At 42.1% G+C, this 22363-nt stretch overlaps 1 protein-coding gene across 2 annotated transcripts in view; it reads right to left on the bottom strand.

The window, feature by feature from the left end:
* DOCK2 (dedicator of cytokinesis 2) overlaps positions 1-22363 on the bottom strand; it is a 337258-nt gene that overhangs the window by 108968 nt on the left and 205927 nt on the right. For both annotated transcript variants that reach the window (XM_066613322.1, XM_066613323.1), the window contains exons 28-29: positions 11229-11327; positions 6603-6697 (exon numbers count right to left, since the gene is read on the bottom strand). In XM_066613322.1, the coding sequence (XP_066469419.1) occupies positions 6603-6697; positions 11229-11327 (194 nt within the window). The remainder of the gene's footprint in view (positions 1-6602; positions 6698-11228; positions 11328-22363) is intronic.

Raw genomic sequence — 22363 nt, 5'->3', positions numbered from 1 at the left:
TGGGGTGTTCTATTAAATTTGTTTTTAACATTTTGGTTTGTGATCAGCCCTAGAGACATCATGGCCAAAATGCAGGCTCAACATGTTTTATATGCATACACCAAAAGTGTAATTTGTAATTACTATGCCATCCCATTACCTATACCATCCCATTCTGTTGCAGGCATAGTAGCCGCAGTTCTGTTGTAGTCGGATTTCCTGTGATAGACATGCAAAAATCATTGAATGTCATCAAGTGACAGGTGAACCAAGCCTTAATGACCTGTACTTGAATGTCTAAACAAACTCAATCAGAAAGGACTTTTTCAGGGAGACATCAAAGTTTATAGCTAGTGAAACCAGATGGAAAGGCTCCATTAATAGTCGTATATAACAGAGATTATTAGCAGGTAGAAACAGTGCTCAAATTACAGAGAATTGGTCTAGCTATCTTACCTTTTGCAACACCTCCCTAAAAACACCTGCTTTTAGAAGGTTACAGGGGTCCTGATATCAGCAAAATTGGAGGGGAGAGGGGGGTGATGACATTAATTATTAAGAGCCCCTACCTTTCCTTGTGCCCAAAAGTTTGTTCTGTGCTTTTCATATATGATCATAAATGATCTGGAGTTGGGGATAAACAGAAAAGTGGTCAAGTTTGTCAGTGATACTAAATTGTTCTGGGTGATAAAATCAAGAATGGATTGTGAAGAGCTTCAGAAGGATCTCACCCAGTGGGGGGGAATGGACAGCAAAATGGCAGAAGTGCTTTGTTGTATGTAAGTGTAGAGCAGGGCCTTCCGAACCCTGGCCCAGGGGCCGTATCTGGGTTTCAGACTAACTAGTCCACAACGTGAGTGGATCTTACTGTTCAGCTGGGTTGCCGCAAGACTTTCACCTCATTTGAGGCACAGGGATGCTCTGGGCTGTTACATCAGCCTGGACATCCTGTCATGCAACCTTGTGGAACACTGGGCAACAGATGCAACTTCCCAGAGTGTCCTTGTCCCCTGAACAAGGTGAAAGTTTCACCTGATGGAATGGTAAGCTGCGGCCTGAATGGGGACTGCATTTTTTAAACCCAGCAGTCGTGAGTTTGGCGACCACTGGTGTAGAGTGATGCATAATGGAGCAAGAATGGGGACAAAGCCCCATGAGAGCTTCGCCCCCCTTTGCCCTGCACTCCAAGCAAGCCAGGCTAAGGCAGGAAAATGGGAGCACCTCAGGGGCTGCTGCACAAGTGAGGACTGGGTGGGCTGATGTCCTTCTGGAGTCTGCCAGAATTTTTGAGCCCTGTCCCCCCTCCCATGAACAGTCTGGAATATTGTGTTCAATTCTGATCGCCATATCTCCAAAGGATATAGTGGAACTAGAAAAAGTGCAGAGAGTGACCAAAATGATTAATGGGCTGGGTTCCCTCCTTTATGAGAAAAGGCTACAATGTTTGAGACTCTTAAAAGAATGGGCACCTGAGCGAGGGCACGATTGAGACATACAAAATTATACATGGGTCATATAGAGAAGCTACAGGAAAGTTCTTTTCTCTCACACACAATTCAATACCAGAGGACATTTGCCAAAACTGAGTGTCAGGAGAGTTATAACAGACAAAAGAAAATATTCCTTTACTCAGTGTGTAATTAGTCCATGGAACTCCTTGCCACAGGATGTGGTGATGGCATCTGGCCTAGATGCCTTTAAAAGGAGATTGGACAGATTTGTGGAGAAAAATTCATCACCGGTTACAAGCCATCATGACTATATGCAACCAGGTTTTAGAGGTAGCCTATCTCTGAATGTCAGATGCAGAGGCAACAGGATCCAGGGACCTTGATGACTTGAGTGCTCCCAGAGATAACTAGTGGGCCAGGAAGCAGGACTAGATGAGCCCTTGGTCTCATTCAGCAGAGCTCTTCTTATGTTATTATGAAATATACCAAAAAGAATCCGTATTGTGCAAGGTTCCCACTGGTATGGAAAGCCTCCCTGTATACTGTACATGTAGGTTCTTCTTGTAGATGTTCTGCTCAATAAGTATGCATCAGGAGCATGCCAAGCCTGCTTCTCTTTTCACACACTTAACTCACATGTATGCTTGGGGAGAGAGGAATTTACAAACAGCTTGAGGCTTTTGTTTTCAGCACAGAGAATGTGTGTTCAAACAACTTCCCTCACATTTAAAACATCTGTCTGTCTTCACTTGAGACTGGATATAATCCAACATCCTTCATGCCCAAAATGAAGGATGTTGGATTATATCCAGTCTCAAAATGCAGAAGACTGTTCTTAGGTATTGGAATGATCAACTTGTAAATCCAAACTGTACTCCTATCTCTCAAATAATAGGCAGTTTGTTTATAGATGAGTATTCAATGCAGGAAACTTGCAGACAGAAACTGCTTATCACTGTCCAACATTTTATCATGCAGCATAAAAACAAAAGCACACATAAAATCACTGGGGACATATGGAGATGCTATTAGGCTTTTGCAAACAGGCACTACCACAGACGGCAATTAAGTTGGTTATATGCATTTGAACATAGTTTATAAATGGAATCTTTCAATTAAAGAAACAAGAAAAGCTCTTGGTTAGAAAAATCCTTGTTAGAATTTTAAGTCCTGAAGAACAACTGGGATCTTTTGGGGGTAAATGGTGCTAGACTATTAGCCTTGTAGAAAATTCTTGAGTTTGCAACTTAAAACATTCTCTCTTTTGGTCCCTAATTCTTATCCTCCCCTAATAAATGCATAACACAAAATGCCACTGGATTTGAAGACATTTTTGCATTTCAGGACACTCAAATCAGGCTCCCATCCCTGATTTTTAAACGTAACCAAAACACAGCAACTCAAACACTCAACTGAAAAGAGGTCCTATAAAACAGATTTCTCTGCAGTGGTTTCAGTGCTGACATCAAAGTGTGAGATAAGTGCTGTTCAGTGGTCAAATATAAGACATAGCAAACTATTTGAAAGAATAACATTTAATACCTGCATTACCATAATGGGTATGTGCAACCTCCTGATTTTAGAAATGGGCTACGACAGAATGCCAGGTGCAAGGGAGGGCACCAGGATGCAGGTCTCTTGTTGTCTTGTGTGCTCCCTGAGGCATTTGGTGGGCCACTGTGAGATACAGGAAGCTGGACTAAATGGGCCTATGGTCTGATCCAGCGGGGCTGTTCTTTTGTTAGGTTTCACAAGTTAATCAACATCTGCAATATCTGATTTTTCCTCAGGATTATCACCTGGCAAATTTTTTGTTTTGCTTTAATATAAATAAATAAATATTTTAAAAGAAATAAAAGACTTTATGAATACCTGTATCTAATTGTAAACCAAAGTTATGCATCAGTCAAGTGAATATGGACGCAGGAAGAGTAATCTCACACTTAAATTGCTAATGTCAGGGACGGATGCAAAGTACATATGAGACAATCCCAAAGGGAGTGTGATCCAAGTTGGGATCGATGTGTTGTCATTGCTCCATTGAATTAAAACTACTGTACCAATGAATAATGTAGAAGCTGACATGTTCTAACTGTGAGAGCAATTTAGATGTGAGATGCAAAGGACTGTTAAGTCAGGAAAGTATTAAAAAGCCTTTCTATAGATTAATAACCTGCACAAATACTCCAAGCAGTGACAAACATCAGAAAAACAGGAGATATTTCTGAAAAAAGAAGTCTGCTTGTTTGAGCCCAAATCTCATTTTTTGTAGTGTGATACAAGTGGGTAAATCGTTGCTGCCTATGGAATCTCTCATGCAAAGCTAGTTAGGAATCAATTTGCAAAGAAACACAGCCAAGATTCATGCAACCTTATGCAGGCATCCATTTATAAGAGCAACTTCTGTGCTTCAGAGGAGGACTGCTTAGGCTTGTGCAGGCAGAGGGAAAGAATGATGGTTGGATCTGCACCCCCTGCTAGCCAGGATGGCAGTGTGGAGAGGAGAGACAGGGCTTCTTGTCCCTTTGTAAAGGAAAGCTAGATTGCAAGTTGGTTACCTTGGTTTTAAGGTAAGTGACAGCATGAGACAAAGGAAGTGACAGCAGCAACTGCAGTAGCAGTGACTGAAGCACCTTACCGAAACATTACAGGGATCATCATCTTCTCAACACCTTGGCAAGGGCTATGACACTAACCATGTCAGGGCAGAACAAGGTCCATTCCCAAACAAAGGATTCACTTACTTGGCTGCTCAGTCCATGTTACAGAGCAGCTTGAAACTTTAGCTATACTAGATACAGGTACAGCCTTAGGTATTTTCTGTGATACAGGGATAACTCAAGGCTATGCATCAAGCCACACTAAGCTTTAGGTAAACATTAGGTACTATATATTAGGTACAGTAAACATTAAGTCCCCCTGGGCATGACCCAATTCCATGATTTTAGCTTGGACACTCAGTTTAGTTCTTCTTTGGCTTCATTCCTTCATCCCTAATGGTGGTTTTTCCCTGTAGCTGGAACATGGGCTTCACTTTAAAAAAAACACCACATGCTTCAAATGTCCATATTTATAAGAGATAGTTGATGGTGGGGCCATAGTTCAGTGGCAGAGTACATGCATTCTGTGAAGGTCCAAGGTTTGATATGTGGGGAGGAACAGACCCTCGTCTGAAACCCAGAACAACTGATGCCAGTCAGGGTAGACCATGCTGACTAAGATGGACCAAGAGTTTCAGGAGGCTTCTTATAAACCACCACAGTTCTACAAAACATTCAGCTCAGGTTGGGAGCGTGGGGAAGGTGTCTCAAAAATGGATTACATCAGAACCTGGGCCTTCCACAAATCATGGCTCAACCTAATGGGATGCAATGCTTTTATTCTTTTCTTTGAAAAGCTCAAGCAGAAATTTTCAGGCTTCTCATGTGTAAATGAGGGCAGGGAAGGGGGAGAGTATGAGTCTGTGAATCGCTGTGGCTTGTTCATGTTAGCCTAATAGTTGTGATGACTATCTGAACTGGGCCATTAAGAGCTGAAAAAGATAAAAAATGCTAAATATGACACTGACATACAGCTGGCAAGAGGCAGGTGAGGAGGGAGTGAGGTGAGGAGGGAGTGACTCAGGGAGATCCTGCTTGGGCCAATTAATGGATAGTGGTTCCTAATTTTAAAAAAATTGCAATCACTGGGTAGATTGGTCTCTAATATGATAGAGAAAGCAACTCTGGAATGCCTTATTGTGCTTAACTACCAGTTTTTCACTGTGTATTATGAAAACCACTTTTACATCTACTTGCATCCTGTTAATTCTTATTAGTTTTTTAATTGGCCAGTTGTTTGTTTATCTGAATTTCTGCGATGACTGAGAATGCAGTCATAAAGATGGATGTACAGAGCAGCACATCAGTGTTTTTACACTCAGGTGTCATGTACTGTGTGGGTATTTTTGAAGTGATTTCTTTCACATATGCACTGCAGCGATGTTTCTCTTCCAAGTACTGGGGATGATTCAGAGTACTAAAATAAGAATCCACCACATTAAATTCACAATTTTTTTTCATGGATTAGCTGTACAATTGTTTAGTTCTGATATTCTGAGAGATGAGATGCGAACCAGAAGCAACGCTTTATCTTTCAACAATAGATTTAATTGGTTATAAACAGCAACAAACAGCAACAAAATATGCACTCTGGATGACACACCCTGCTCTTCACATAGGAATGAGAAGAACTAGGCTGACAGCCCAATCCTATGCATGTCTACTCAGAAGTAAGTCCCATTAGCGTCAATGGAGCTTACTCCCAGGAAAGTGTGGATAGGATTGGGGTGTGTCTTGATATTTTATGTGGGTTTGTGTCTCTCTGCAAGCAGCATCTTTGCTTGGTGTTATCTATTCCTTCCTTACTTTGCTGATGCTTTCAACATACCTTTATATAAAAACCTGCTCAGTTGCACTGGAAAAATGCAAAATGCAACCGCAAAAGGGGAGAAATCTCAAATCAGGTAAAATGGTGTTTTTCATCTTAGGATCTAGATCATCGTTATTCTACTAGAAACAGATAAAGATAGAGGGTCGAATTAACAAAAGACACCACACATCAGCCACTGGAACCAACTCCAGGTGTTAAAGGTGATTTTTTGGAATATGTTAAATTTCTCTAAAATTGAGACAAGTGCATAATGTTGTTGCAGTAGCAATGCAGGCAAGCCATAGTACATTAACGGATACAGAATCAGAAACAAAGACAGGAAGATATAGATAGCACTTAAAATTATAAAAGGTTCAATCTGCCAAGGGCCGCTCTCCCAATGCAATATATTTACATTTTTATCTCAGCCTGTCCTATGAATCTGGAATAGCTAAACAGCTATAGAAGAGCTGGATTCTTTAGCACTGAAGGGACGGATGGGAATATAAAACAAGAATAATAAGTTCATTTTTGTAGATAATTCTCTTTCTCTGTGGCACATCTGCACAACATGAGCCTATCAAGCTGAATACAATCCAACAATCACACAGTGTGGATGGTTAGATGCGCAACATCCCCTCCCCACCCCTTATCACTCCCAGCTTAATATGTCCCTTGGTGGGCTGCCACTCCTTGTCGCCTGGCTGTTTCAGGTCTGGAAGGTTATAAAGAGTACAGGTCTGCTTTATGGGTTCTGATTACCTGTTCTGTACCATGCTCATACCGATCCAGTCCAAGGGATAGACATTTTTTCCAATAAGGTCTTTAAACATTATGAATGTTTCCATCAGAAAGTCCTAAAAGGCAAAATAGATAATAATCACGAAACAGATTACAAAAACATATAAAACCACATGGAATCATTGCTAAAAGAATTTGGAAAAGAACAATGCTCTTGCCATCAAAAGAGTGAATAAAGTCAATATAAAGTCAACTCTGCAGAGAGCTAAATGATTTCTGGAACAGAAAGATCTTCAACCAATAGATCTTAAAACCAATAGAGAAAGACCCAGTCTAACCTTACAAGAGAGGGAATTCACAAGTGGGGCACCATTACAGAGAAAGCACCATCTCTAGTAGCAGCCTACCAAATTTCCATCCACAACAGACTAGAGCAGTGGTTCCCAAACTGTGGGTTGGGACCCACCAGTGGGTCACGACCTGATTTTTGGTGGGTTGTGTAACAGACAAGCTGATAGCTGAGTGGGAAAATATATTGAGCCCTATGGAAACTGAAATGTAGCAGCAAGTACATGTTTACTCATGAGTAGGTGAACATGCCTCTGTCCACTTCGAAGGGCAGGTCAAGGGGAACGTGATGCAACCAGAATGGTCCTGACTCGATGAAGGCAGGTCCAAACAAACTCAATAAGGAATTGTCCCCCCCCCCAAGCTGACAAGGAAACTATACTGAGCCCTACAGAAAGCGAAACCAAGCCACACATGTGCATTTACTCATGAGTAGGTAAATGGTCTCGTTCTTATCAAAGAGCAGGCAAAGGGGAATGCAAGGCCATGGGAATGGTCCCGATCCAATGAATTTGGAGCTCAACAAATGCTCCAGAAGGTGGTCCCGCCACCATAGTAAAAAGGATAAAACCCGAGGCTTGAGAGGCTGATAAAGTGAAACTTTTTTTTACCTCTCGTAAGGCTAGGTGGGTCCCAACAGAGTGTTATTTTAAAAAGTGGGTCCTGGTGCTAAAAAGTTTCGGAACCACTGGACTAGTGAACAAGAACTGTGTGGCCAATCAAATGGAAGTAGGTGGTTTCTTAAAATAACCCAGGCACTCAGAGCTTTGAAAGATTAATTTGGCACTTTAAATTGGGCCTGACAGTGTGATGGCAACCATCAAACACAACTTTAACGTGTTCCAGCCAACCGTGTTTACTTGACCTTATTATGCACCAACTGAAGTTTCGAAACCACATTTAAAAGCACCGCCATGTACAGTACTAGTACAGGACCATGTACATTCATACCAGTATGAATGTTACCCTTGCATAAGCAGCTAAAAGTATGGGCTGTCTTTCCAGGTAGGGTCACAGCTAGTGAAACAGCTAAACCTGGTAAATCAGGCATCCTGGCTGGTTCTCAAACTAGGGCATTGCGACGATCCTGCCGGAGAGTCTCAGTCCCTAGCCCCTTAAGGGGTGGGGAAGGGGAGAGGCAGTGATGCAATTCCCAGGATTGCATCTCAAAAGGGGACGAGGGGGGGTTTACTTACTTGAGAGCTGCCTCAAGGACCAGGAGTTGTTGGGAGCCCTGCGCAGCTCTTCGCAGGGCTCCCTCAGTCTTAGAATACTGAAAAAAGCGATTGCAAATCACTTCCAGTTTGCAATTGTGAAAACCAGAAGTGGTTTGCAATAGCTTTTTCAGTATTCTAAGACTTGAGTCGCCCTGTGGAGGGCTGTGCAGGGCTCCCTGCAACTCCTGGACCTTGCGCCAGCCCTCAGTAAGTAAAAACACCCCCCTTCGTCCTCACTAGCTGCCTTCGCCCCCTCCCCCACAAAGACTTACTTTGGGAGTTTTATTCCAAGAACCCCTGCTCTAGCAGCATCTCCAAGTTGCCTACTTGATTTTTCAGGGGAGAGCAACCTCAACTAAACTCAGCTGGACAGTTCCACCAGGACCAAATGAATCTCACACTTAAAGTAGCCCTGATTAGGCATTCGCTCTTCCACAAGGAGCAAACCATCATTACATGCTGAGCTAATTCCTCCTGCTCTTTGTGCACTTAGCCCCAACCCCCAATGATCCTGATGCTCCCTCTCTACCTCTCTGTGATAGGCACAGAGACACACACTGATGGAGGGGTGGCGAGGGGCAGAGCTAAATGTGTGAACCATCTTCTCTGGGTGAAGCTTAAATTTGTTCACATTTACTCAGACCAGAACCATCTACCGTTCCCAATGGCTCCAAGAGATTTGATGTTGGAAAACTCAATTCAAACTTCAGGCTACCTCCCTCCGTGATTTCATGCAGGTGTTAGAGAGCATGGATGAAACGATGGATATTTGGGCACCCATCATCAAAGCACTGGCGTTCCTGGAGGGGAGGCAAAAAGCTAAGTATTGCAGAAGCTGGAACACTATTGTAAAGCGGCCCCTGCAGAGCCAGTTCTCCCCCCCCCCCCCACCTGCAGAGCCAGTCCCAGCTGCGAAAGCAAAAGCAAGCTAGGGGGAGGAGACACTTTACACCAGCATTCCAGTAGCTGCAAAAATTAGCTTTTTTCCTCCCCCCCCCCCAACGCCTGAGCATTAAAGGAACATGGAATGAAACCATAATACCCAGGCAGCACCACCATCTGCAAAAAATCCAGGCAATAGGACTGAAGCCACTGTAAAACTGTGCCTCCTAGTCCAATCTCCACCAGGCATCCCAGAACAATACCATCAATGATTGTATCAAAAGCCACTTGAATCTAGAAGAATCAACAGTGTCATGTTCCTCTGTAAATCCCCAGGTTTAGGTTGTTCACAAGGGTAACCAAGGTTGTTCACAAAGGTAATCAAGGCAATTTCAGTGCCAAGACCAGGTCGAAAATACATTGGAAAGGATCCAAATTATCAATTTCATCCAGATTCACCTGGATCCTTTCCAGGGTGGTTTCTGACCTGGTCTTGGCACTGAAATTGCCTTGGCCTTGAGATCCACCTGGATCTCAGACACAAATTGACTGTTGGCAGTAGGTCTGTGGCCCACTAGTGGGTTATGACCCAATTTTTGGTGGTTTGCGAAGCCGACAGGGTAAATTTGGCTATGTGTATCAAGGGTTACTGCTACCTGGGAGAATCACTGTTACACATTATAGCCACAGAGGCTTGAGCAGCTGGTAAAGCGAAGCTTTTTTTTAGATGGGTCCCAATGCTAAAAAGTTTGGGAACCACTGGTTTATGGGGACCAAAATAGGCTAGATATTAGTACAGCAACTTTGATTTTTCTCAAAGCTTTAAGATGGGGAAGAACCCAAAATATTCATATATATGATAGCCTATTGGGCAATTCGATCGTTCTTTTTGACAATGTCTGCCACATACTTGTGTGTTGAAAACAGCCTATATTAGCTAGATTTCTAAAGACTTCCAAAACTCAAAAGTTCTAGTTGCTAATGTGCGTATTATTAATTTCCTTGAATGCTCGCGGTCTGTCACAGCCAGAAGAAGGACAAGTTACACCTTCTATTTCAGGTAGGGCTTATGTAGACATCTGGTGGTGAATTCCAACTCTTTTTTATTTAGTTTTTCACATTTTTATACTGCCCTTCCTCCAAGTTGCTCAGGATGGTATACATAGTTCCTCCTCTCCTTTTGTCCACACAGCAACCCTGTGAGGTAGATGAGGCTGAGAGATAGTGACTGGACCAAGCTCACACAGGAAGCATCATGGCTGAGTGGGATTTTGAACCTGAATCTTCTAGGTCTAAGTTCAAATATGGAACCATTACAACATCCTGGGTGTTTTAGTACCTTGAAATTTCACCCCTAAACCTCCCATCTGAAATGTTAGTCCTTTTACTGGACAGAAGTTATCTTTTTATAGATATGACCTCATTCATCTTACTTTTCTTGATTGGCTTCTCATAAGCCCTTCCTTTCCTTCCTTGCTGTATTCATTGTCATCATGAAAACTTGACTAATAGCTGAGCTTTCTCTGTCAACAATTGGGACTCAAGTCTTCCAGCATAGATAATTCTCCCTTTGCCACCCATGGGACAAAACTCCTTGATATAAACTGACAGCAGCATTCTGTACCTCAGACCCATGAGGTCTTTCTCCTATTATCAAGGTGAAGTTCATCACTTTCTGGAACTACTGGAGTCCAACTTGACATGCCACTGATACCTTCTTTAAGCTCTTTGCAATGGCTTGGAAACAAACGATGCTTGGAACCCTATAAGTTTTGGGGAGTATCCAAATTTCAAGTATCAGGGAGTATAGAAAGGAATCTACGGAATTTTCATTTTTCTATGTTTTTATTTGTTTTTCCCAGTGTATTCTTGCTTTTAAGTTTATGTGTAATATGAACTTTGATTTGCTTTTAAAAAAAAACCAACCATTTTAAACTTCAATACTATGTTTTTATTTTATCTTCCTCCTACTCATGTGAACTGCTTTGGTCATTCTACCCAGTGCAAATAACTAATCTTTGGGGAGGGGGGTGGGTTATGGGATTCATGGTGTTTCTGGAGGACAATGAACAGTCAAAATGGCAGGAACTATTACTATCATTTATGCATGTTTGGGCCTTTGGGAGGAAACTAGCGGAGATCCAAGGTCAAAAGGTTGGAGGAAAAAAATCCACTTCCCCCTGTTTCCATGACAACTCACCACAAGTTCTGAGCTTGTTTGAAAAGTTTCAATGTAAGAAGCGTAATGTTGGTCATCCATTTGATTCAAGATTGCAGTCATACAGGCCACAAAACGACTCTGCAAGAGAGAGAGAAAGAGAAATATGTAAAATCAACACGTGCCAGGAGGCAGCAGAAAAGCAAAGGCATGCTTCTGGATTATGCTGGAAAATTGGCAATTTACAAAGATTATACACTTCAAAATGGGTAGACCAGCTGAAAAGTTACAATATCAGTTCAGATGAAGTGGGAAACGATGGTTTTCTACTAAAACCATGAGCTTTAGTGAGCTGTGGGCTTGGGCACTCCCTACACTTCTCTCTTCTTCAGGCATGAAAGAATGAAAGGAATAGATTTTATTTTTGTTGTGATGTAAATCATACATGATTTTCTTGACTTGCACACAATAAAATTGACTGTATGGGATTATGAAGTTGACTGTTTAGCAAGAAACTATGGCGGAATCCTGAACTGACAGGAAATGACAATTTCCTGCTAAGTGAATGAATCTCTGTGAGCCACAGGCTCCTGTGCTTGTCCCTCTCCCTATAGCAGGAAACTGTCATCTTGTTTCACAATCCAATTGTATTCTTACAATCCAGTATGATCAATTTTATCATTACTTAATACATGTTGAGGAAATCCCAGTTCTTGGAAAGTTCTGCAAGGCAATTACAGGAACTAAAAAATATTTCCCTGGATATAATTTGAATTAACCTCTACAATACCGATAAAAATGTCACCCAGAGAAGAAATTTACAAACCTGATTGAAAATTATACCCAAAGAGGTGGAAAAGTGAAATAAGAGATGAAGAGGTCCTATCAAGGTCCAAGGTCCATTTTTCTTTAGTCAACTTTTTACACACATATTTTAAACATCTAGACCCCAGGATATGGCTGTATTCCTAATACATCAATTTAACCAATGGTTTAAAGATTTACATTGGGGAAAGAAAGAAAGAAAGAAAGAAAGAAAGAAAGAAAGAAAGAAAGAAAGAAAGAAAGAAAGAAGAAAGAAAGAAAGAAAGAAAGAAAGAAAGAAAGAAAGAAAGAAAGAAAGAAAGAAAGAAAGAAAGAAGAAAGAAAGAAAGAAAGAAAGAAAGAAAGAAAGAAAGAAAGAAAGAAAGAAAGAAAGAAAGAAAGAAAGAAAGAAAGAAAGAATAATTTAATCTAGGAACTTAAGCACATTTCGGGTGCATTTCTATTCCCACTTTACCCCAGTGGAGCAGCCACTGTACCAGCAGATTTGTGGCACCCTATGAGTAGGCTGCACCAGCAGAAAGGCATGTCCTGTCCCACCAAGCTGCATTCAGATGGAACGTTTAATCACTGAAGGGATAGGGAGGGCAGAATGGGGCGAGGAAGAGGTGTAACTGGGTAGGGAGAGGGCAGGAATGATTTGGCTCAGGCCTGGAAGGGAGCAGGATTGGTGGCACTAGCCTATGCCAAATCCTATGTCCCATCCTAGGTCTGAAAGCCTGACACAGGGCTTCTTGTGCCAGCAATTTCACTGGCGCAAATGCAAGTAGCCCCACTGCATGGGCTGGGGCTCTACATAGGGTAAGGGGGCAAATGGTCCCTTATTCACAGGAGACCTCCAGCCTGCTCCTTCTCAGTGCTGGATACAGTGTGTGCTGTGCAGCCACACTGCGCCAGTGCTGGTTAGCTTCAGGCTGCCCACTTTCAATTGGCTCAGCTGAAATCCTTACACCTCATGAAGTATTTTGGGGCATTAGAAGAAACTTACTCTTTCTTGAGACTGCACATGGAAACAAATGACCAGGTTTTTGTTACTACTGAAAGTTTCTTGTTGCAATAAAGAAAAAAAATTGTATTAGCTTGCTGATCATTTTGTATTTCTGCTAGAAAGGCAGCTAGCGTGCCTGTATGGGCACGCTAGCAATGATTGCCATTGCTAGCCCCCTATCAGCCAGCAGCAGGGCTTTGCTGCCAGCTGATTGGCTGGCTGGCATTAGGGGGCGGGACGACTGAGGCTGATCTAGCGCGCAGGCGCTAGACCCGGCTCAGTTCCGTTGTGTAGGGAAGGCCAAGCGCTAGGCTGACCTCCCCTTGTGGCGGTAGAAGTGCAGGGTGGGTAGGCAGAAGACCTTCTCGGCATCAGCAAGGCAGGGGTGAACCAGAACCACTCTCAAGATGCTTGACCGGCTCGGGGAGGCAGGCTGGCTAGCCCCTGGTCTGAACTTTGGGGCCTTGCAGGGGTGACCTGAAGGCAGAGTAGTTTGGCTGGCTTACCCTCTTTGGGCGAAAGGCGGGCTTAATAACTATTGAGCTATGCCTGGAGTCGGGTGGACGTAGACGGCTAGGACCATTTCCCCCACTAAGAACCCTGCACTTAGTTTGGGTATAGTTTACCTATTTTGCTTTGTTGCGCTTGTTGTAATTTAATAAAGTGGCCCATTTAATCCCATACCTGTTGTCGGCTGTATTTGTTGAGGAATGCATGGTAATGTAACACACTCATAAAAGAAAAATCAAGTTGGGGACATCCATAAATCATCGTGGGTTTATAGTACATGCCAAACTTCTTAGATCAGTTTTCTGCTCCTTCCAACTATTCCTCAATCCTTACAGTCAGAAGTTCATCCTACATATAAAGTTCATCCTTTGAAAATCCTTGTTGTTGTTGTTTTTATCATGACAAATACAGCAAGGTCACACACAACACTGTAAACTATCTGCAGTTTGACGTACCCAACCATTTTGTCTACCACTTAGAACAAGAAAAGAAGCCTCTTTAAACTTCAGGTTACAGCCACTAGAGGTCTTTTTTACTTTCATATGGTAGCTTCTGTTCAGTTGGTTCTGCTTTTTTTTTATTTATCCCTACGTGAGCAGACCCAGTACACTTCTGGCATATAAACAGTGCACATTGCAACATAAATGATTCTATATTTCTGCTTTTGGAGTAACATTTGTGCTATTCAGAGCTTTGACTATCTGTGGAAGACTAAAAGGAGATATTTTCAGCAGGTAATCCCAGATCTTTCAGGTAAGGACGTGTGGCTTTTGTTACTGATGCTCTTTCCAGTCAGAAATGCTTTGGGATTTTTCTTCTGCTTATAGTAGTTTACTTTCAGGGGACAAATATTTTAGAGAGCATGTGTGTATGTGAGAATATAAGCTGCATATACAAAACAATGAGCTGCAATTCTAATAGCTTTTTTATCCAAATGTCCTGATTTTTAAATCTGGAGAGAAAAGATAATTGCAAGTATTAATTGAGAAATGTTTCTCATCTAGCCATACTTTGTAATTCTGATGCCTTTAATACCATTTGAAAGATTGTTCAGAATATCACTGACTCTCCCCATAAATATATCATTACTAATGATTTTCAGTAATCTAAGCAGTACTTTTAGTAGTCCTTGATAGAGATACTTACAATTTGATTTAATCAAAATCAATTTTTGAAATGTTATGCTGTACTGTATACATTAAAGCCAACTTTTAAAATCCAACTAGCTGTATTTAGCCCTGCACATTGTAGCCCTGCATATTTGTATAGACTTAGCAACTGCAAATGGGAACAGTGTGAACTAACAGATGCCATGCTTTGTTTGATGAAAACAGTTCTGTTGCCTGTGGGCTAAAATTATGGTCGTGTTATCCACTTTTAAGCCACCGAGCAATGGGTGCTACAGATGGGGACAAGACAGTAGGAGGTTTGCTGCTGAAAATTCTTACCTTCATGCCAACAACCTAACTTTACATTCAACTGAGCCATCCTGGCAGTTCAGGTCCCCCCTCATGTGGGATTCTTAGTATTTCAATTAATCATGTTCCATCTGGTTTTGAGATGTAACCCCCTACTCCCCATCCTTTCACTCTCTTCCAATCAAGCAATCCCATGAGCCCAGATTTCCAGGTAGAAGGATTTGTTTCCAAGTTATTGGGGGCTCTGCAATATATTTTTCAAAATGTCAAAAACTTGCACAAGCTTGAGGTCTGCTAAACTCTGGCAGCAAACTACAAACGTGATGAAAGTAAATCTATATTGTGCAAGAACGTTGGGCTCAAGACCAGCATTGGCTGCTCTTAAAATACCCTACAGAAAGTCCCGCACCACCATCACTTTTTCAGTTTCTCTTTATTACTTATATCCTGGGATGAAGCAGAAGATACGTTTTGCAAACACAGCTGCTAAACAATTGGAATATGCGCTGATCTTGTCTTTTCAACCACTTTAGATGGAGGAATAAGAATTTTTATTCCAAAATAAATAAAACTAGGAACCAGAGCGATGAAGCTGCTCAAGTGGAATCTTAACATGTCATTTCAGCTGTGCTTAGCCTTGTTAAAAATGTGTAATGAATCATCGTGTTGATATGCATGACTGAAACTAGGTCAAACATGTGTAAAAATAAGTGTAATCACAGCAAACACTTGACTGATGAGGGAAGTCTGTTGGGAAGGAACTATGCCATTACCAATAGAAGCAATCAATAATGGATATAAATTTAATGACTGCATGTGCAGCAATGGCTCATCACCTGATTGAGACTATAAACTAAGTAAAACAATGTCCATTAACCAAATTGGCTGACAATATTTGAAAAGATTAAATACTGCCAGAAGAAGAAAAAAAATGACAAGGTAGGTGTTAGTGAGTTTATATCTATTAGCACAATATAAAGACAAAGCAAGATGTCACAGGAAAATCTGTTATTCTTTCAGTGCATATTCAGAGCTCTCTGACAGCAAAGAAATTATGATAAGGCGATTCATTAGACTCTGAAAAATAGTAATAAAGATACTGTGAAGTGTCAGCTAAAGAAAAATAACATTGTGTTGAGAGGTAAATAAAATAAACAGCAAGTTACAAAGTATCAATATTAAAACAGTAAGCCTGGTTTTGCAGAGTACAAGAGTGAGGATGGTTGTATGCATAATCCCACAATCCCAAGGCATTTAAAATGCTGTTCTAATGGGGGGTATATCAAAGAGCTCTACAACAAGAGATGGCAAACTCCAGCACCTAGCAACCAAATCTCACCATACTTTACATGGTACATGGTGATAGGTTGCCGTAGCAACTACAAACAACATACAGAGGCCAAATAAATAAAAGAAAAGCAGTAAAAGGTGGGGGGGGGAGTCAAGATGATGTGTGAATAATAAAGCTATCTGTCGACACTGACAATTAACTATTGGTGTCCTTATCCAGACTTGTGGATCTCCCTTCTCCCCCCTCCCGCATACACAAATCCATCCTTTAACATGTGATTATCAAAGGAGAGAGAAAAGGATGCTCCTACTTCTCTCCACGGGGGGAGTAGTTATAGGTGGGTGGAATTCCTCAAGAACCCCATAGAGGAATGGATAGTTCCACATAGATCTGTGACCCTGGAATAGAACTGCCCAAGTCAAGCTGACAACTATTGGGGATTCCCCAATCCTGCCCACACAAAGCAGCCCTTTCTGTGTGTGGCGAGGGGCAATTAACCCGTGCAAAACCTGTCCATGCAGGTTAACCATGCACCACAACACATCTCACACATAACAGAAATCAGTAACCGTAAACATTCAAATGAACTAGATGCAATAAAGTTGTAAGAGAGTTAGGGTCTGGATGTGCCATGATGGGTGTGCAGCTTTGAAACTGTGCTTAATAAAAACTTTTTATTCAATTATTATTATTATATAGTACCATCAGCATATACAGGTGTACCAACAAAGGAAGATACATCCCCTGAGGAATTTACATTCTGCTTCCATAGTTAGCAAGGCTTCCATAAATTATCTCCAATTTATCATGTAAAGTTGTTAAATTCCTATTAAAGGTCACTGAGTATGTCAATAACATGGGGGTAAAGAACAGAAAAAGAGGAAGCAAACGCACTGTTTCCCAGCTGACTGAAAACACATACAAACGCCGATCCTCATTTTGGGTTGGAAAAACTGTAAAAGCAACCTGCTGTTTGCCTTAATGAGCAATTTTAGACCTCCAATGAAAATCATACAATATATTCCTACCCACTTCACAATGATCTGGCTGCAAAAGCTAAGACCATTCCCATAATGCGGATACTGACAATACCTTTATTGGGGGGAAAACTTGGTATGTGCTCATTAAATGTCTCTAAAGCTGAAGATTTGAGCCACCTCACTCATATTTGTCACCAGTTCCCAGCATAAGTTCTATAACAATAAACTCCATCACCTCCCAGAGATTTGAAATTTTATTTTTCTACGTATCCTTCCTGTCTTACAGTTCACTAGAGCTGTCTCCCTGTCATTCATAGGTGACTGGAGAGTAGCTTAGGTAGACCCCATTTGCACTTCTCGCTGACAGCTTCTTGTTGTAGATTGGAAAAGTCACTCGTCAGCTGTGTGTTCTCAGTTCAGTTTTCTTTGTGTTTTAGGGACCATCTGAGGTTTAGCAGAATTTAAGAGTATAAACATCCACCTCCTGGATCAATGTAATGGGAAATATAAAACATATAATTTGGAATAACTATGAAAAGGAAATAGCAGCAGCTTGTGTTCTGAGAGTTAGAAAGGCTGCTATGGGTTATAAAATTACGCTATTTTTCTCCAATCCTATATCTCCCTAGTAACCAAAATATTAACTGAAGCAATTGTTTTCATATTGTTGTACTCGCTGGGCTTAAAACATGTTTCCTGCTCCATCAATAAACCACATTCCCCAGGATCTTGAAAGATTCTGTTCAGGAGTAGTTCTCTCATCAAGTATTTCTTTAGACAACCAAGGTTCAACAAAGAAAGCTGCAATGCTTATTCCTGAGTGCCACCATTCATCTAGCCATGTTCTTATACGCAACATGAAATGTGAAACAGAATAGACTGTGCCCCTTTAAGTTTTACAAGATGTGCTTATAATATAATTGCCTTAGAGTTCAATCCTGAGCCCTGTGTGCTGGCTTGCCACCAGCGCGCACTGTTGCAAATGTGCCATAAGACACGTTTGCAAGCCCTTACTGCAGACTCAGTACCGGAGCTAGCCCAGCACAAGACCGTGCTGGGCCAGCTCTGGTGCTGGGCCTGCATACTGTTGCCTGGTGGTCGCCTGGATTGCTGGGCAGCAGAAAGGTGAGTGGCAGTGTGGGGGGAGGCGGGGGAGGTGTTCCGCGGCGGGGAAAGGGGCAAGGAGGGCAGAGGCCCGGGACGAGGCATGTCAGAGGGAGGGAGTGGGGCGGGTCTGGCAGAGCTCAGCTCCACCATTTCCTGAGACCCGTGTCGGGCCGCACAGCCCAACACAGGACTCTTTGATTATGTGTTGGCTCTAGAGCTGCCACAGAATTGAATAGCCCCATTGCAGGGCTATTGAGTAAGCGGAGTAGCCCCATTGCGGTGCTACTTCCCTTACCAAGGAGAAGGGGACGAAAGTCCCCTTTGCCCTAGGAGGTGGTGGTGGCTGTCTGGGATGCGCTCCTGCTACTGTGGCAGCTGTTTTTGGCACTGCGGCAGCCTTGCACTCTGGGCAGTTCAGGATTGGGCTGCCCCATGGTGCAGTTAAATTTTTACAACCCAAAACTTGCAATAGAAACTTATTGCTTGGCCTATATTGAGTTCAAATTCAAACTAGTCACAGGATTCTCTGTTATGACTACTACTTTCACAAGGGTAGCAATAAAACAGAGCTATATATGGTGGTGCACTGCTCTTGAATAGTTATATTTGTCATTCTTGTCAGTAAATACATATAAAATATCCTACAAGACAATATTAGTCTTAGCGGAGACCTGGAAATGCCTTGTACCTTGTCCTATCCAACTGAAGGTTCTCTCCCTCAATACAGGGTCATTTGTGGTTGCATTGACTGGGGACCAATGTGAAACGTTTCACCAGAAACTTTTAATTTGTTACACTTGTGGTGTTTCAGGTTGGCCAAGACCAACTCTTACTCAATACCATGGTGAACGAAAGTTGTCTTTTGGTACTCAACAACAGGGTGATTGTGTCAGAGTTTCAAAAGTCAATCCAACTTCACTTCAGTATGCAGCATAGACTTTCATGTGATTTCTTCCAGTTTGTGGCATTCAGCTATGAGGCAGCTCTGCTAACCTAAAGCCATGGCTTACACAGACTGGAGTGCTGGAGTCAACAAGGTCTTTATAACAGGTGACCACATTCCACAACAGGTGGACTGGTTCAGACTGAGATTCAAATAAATTCTTAGTACAAAAGTGAAGGTATCTTCCACTGGTGAAATATTCTAACAAAATCTCAGAATTCATTACAAATGGTAAACCATTACTGAATCATAATAGAACAAATTGAAAAGGAAAGTCTATTAAAGGATAGCATGACATAAATTCGGTTCAGTAAAGAGTGCTACATTTTTTTTTCTGAATTCTGGGGGACAAACATACTTGAATGAAAGTCACAAATCTTTTCTTGTTCTAAGTACGCAGTTTGAACTTACTTATACATGGATTTTATACTTAAGTACACAGTTTGAGCCTACTTATCCAAGGATTTGGCTCAATGCGGGTACCCTGGACTCACATTGTGCCACATTTGGCCCAACCTGATGCCTCCGTAGATGACCGGAGCTGTGCTCCAGTCGTCTCCAGAGGCTCTTCTAAGCCCCATAGAGGCCACACATAGCCTTTATGGGTCACAGAATGTCCTTTGTAGGTCCCAGAAGGGCAGTTGGCTGAAAACAGAAACTGCCCTTCTAGGACCTCCAGAGGGCTTTTTGGGGTCCATAAAGGCCTCAGAAAAGCCCCTGACAGCATCGAAAGACCGCCAAAAACCGGAAGTGGCCTTCTACACTTTCAGGGGCTTTACTGAAGCCTGTAAAGGCTGCACATGGCCTCAGAAAGGCCTCCAGAGGTTCTAGAAGGGCACTGCAGGGTTTAGTGGGTTGATTGTGGGATGGGAGGAAATAAATTCAAATTGAAAAAGATAATTGCATGGCAAGCAGTTCTACCCTGATGGTTTCTGACATTTTTGACCACAGAGAATTCCTTGGCATTAACAGTAAATTCTAGGTAAGTTAGCCTGTTGTCCTTTGCACCTTTGACTTCTGAGAGCATTAAGAATCAAACTAGATGTGATATCTTTTTAAGCATCATTAACCCAAACAGGATTAGTTTTTTTTCCTGTTCTGAACAGCTGGATTACCTTCTCCCCTGAGTTGGGACCATGACAAAGGAATTGAGTTTAAGCTTCTCTACCTATTCATGCTACCCTAGTCCCAAACTATGGGGAAGAAGGCAACTCACAAAATAAATATAACTGCTACTCACTGCTACTCACAAAATAAATATAACCTGTCTAAATCAGTAGTTTCCAAACTGGTGGGTTGTGAACCCACCAATCAGAGAAACACTTGTCCCTGCTTCTTTAAGGGGAGGAGGAAGGCAGCAAAGTGATCCCTAGGATTGTGTTGCTGCCAGGAACAGGGGGAGGTTTTTACCTACCATTAGCTAGCACTAGAGTCCTGAGGAGTCCAGGGGGCCCTTCGCAGAGCTCCACACACCTCCAAACATGTAAAAAAGAAAAAAATGGGCACTGATTTTCATTGTGAATCCCATTTTTTTTTCTTTTTTTATTTGTTTGGAGGCATGGGGAGCCCTGTGGAGAGCTCTCTGGACCCCCAAGCGTCCCCAGGACTCTGGCACTGGTTGTCAGTAAATGAAAAATACCCTCCCATTCCCAGCAGCAGCACAATCCTGGGGACTGCATTGCTAACATAGCCCCTATGATGCACATGCTTACAGTGCTCCCAACTCCCTTGCAGGAGTTTGGGAAGCACTGTTCTAGACTATTAATAATTTGAGTATTACCTGTAGGTTGGCCCTTTTCATAAAAGTGTCAACATTGCAAATTCACACGCACACACACACACACACATCATCATCATCATCATCACCACCACCACCACCAGTTATAGCAGAAACAGAAACTAGCCAGACAGTTCCTCAGAGCTTTGAAACAGAGTTTAAAGCTACGTCCACTTATTTGGGAATAAGCCACACTCGGTTCCATGGGATACACAGGGGGTCCCCCATAACCTCAGATCCCGTATCCGTGGATGCAGTTATCCATGGATCGGGTCCTGCCCTCCACGCACCCCACCCCTGCATGTGCCCACTCTGGAGGTGAGGGAAGCTATCCTTGCCTCCAGGGCAGTGCCCCCCCCCAAACTGCAGGAATGGGCATTTGCCTGTATTTGTGGTTTCTACTGTTCATGGAGCATTGTAGAACAGAACCCCCACAGATAAGGGGGCACGCCTGCACTTCCAAGAAAACATGCATAGGATTTGTCTGCGCCTGTTATGGTGACCCACCTTCCACTTCAGGGATCATCAAGATATTAGATTCACAATATAATACTATCATTGTTTGAGCTGGCAAATTTGTTTTTCCAGTTATTTTTTATGCTGCTGGGCTTGGCATGTGACCAAATAAGTTTTACTTTTGGCTTATGACCGCATGAGGGATTTCTTCTAAAGGTCAATAAGTCTAATTGGTGAACCAGGGTTTTTACTCTGATGAGAAGATGCTACAGGGAAACAAAAACAAAATAAAAAATAAAATATGGAGTGTTGTAAAAATACCCTATCCAGATAAAACCATGTATTTGCTCTCATATAAAATTGTCTGAAATCAAATATATATCTGACATATAGGCATATGCAACAGATACATAAATACATACATACATGCAGAAGTATTGGCGTCACATTGAGATATACTCCATAGCCAAATTAAACGAACGTTGACACTAGTGACATGAACTCCATGATAGTTTTGGTTTTCAAGTTTTCCTTAAAACTGTCTGATTGGTATATTTGATCCAAACCTCAGTCTTTTCATTATTGGTCTTTGTATCTGCCGTCTCCTGCAGCACTTAATTGAACCATCTGAGGCCATGCGCTCTACAGAGGCACCCTCAGGCTTTTGAAATACCATTGTTTGATTGTGACTATTCATCCATGGTGATATGGATGGTCCTGATGCGTAGCAAGAGGTTGGACTTGGTAGCCTTTTGCTCTCTTACATTAAACTTCAAGAATTTAGAACAGATACCAATACAAAGCTTCAATTTAATAAAACCCATGAACGATAGCAACCAAGATTTCAAAACAGATGTTTCCTCTAAAGAAACCAGCAGTTGGGCC

This window comes from Tiliqua scincoides, chromosome 2, assembly GCF_035046505.1.
Source record: "Tiliqua scincoides isolate rTilSci1 chromosome 2, rTilSci1.hap2, whole genome shotgun sequence".
Classification (NCBI taxonomy): domain Eukaryota; kingdom Metazoa; phylum Chordata; class Lepidosauria; order Squamata; family Scincidae; genus Tiliqua; species Tiliqua scincoides.
Note: the sequence above shows the minus strand (reverse complement) of the source record. Positions and strands in the feature narration are given on the sequence as shown.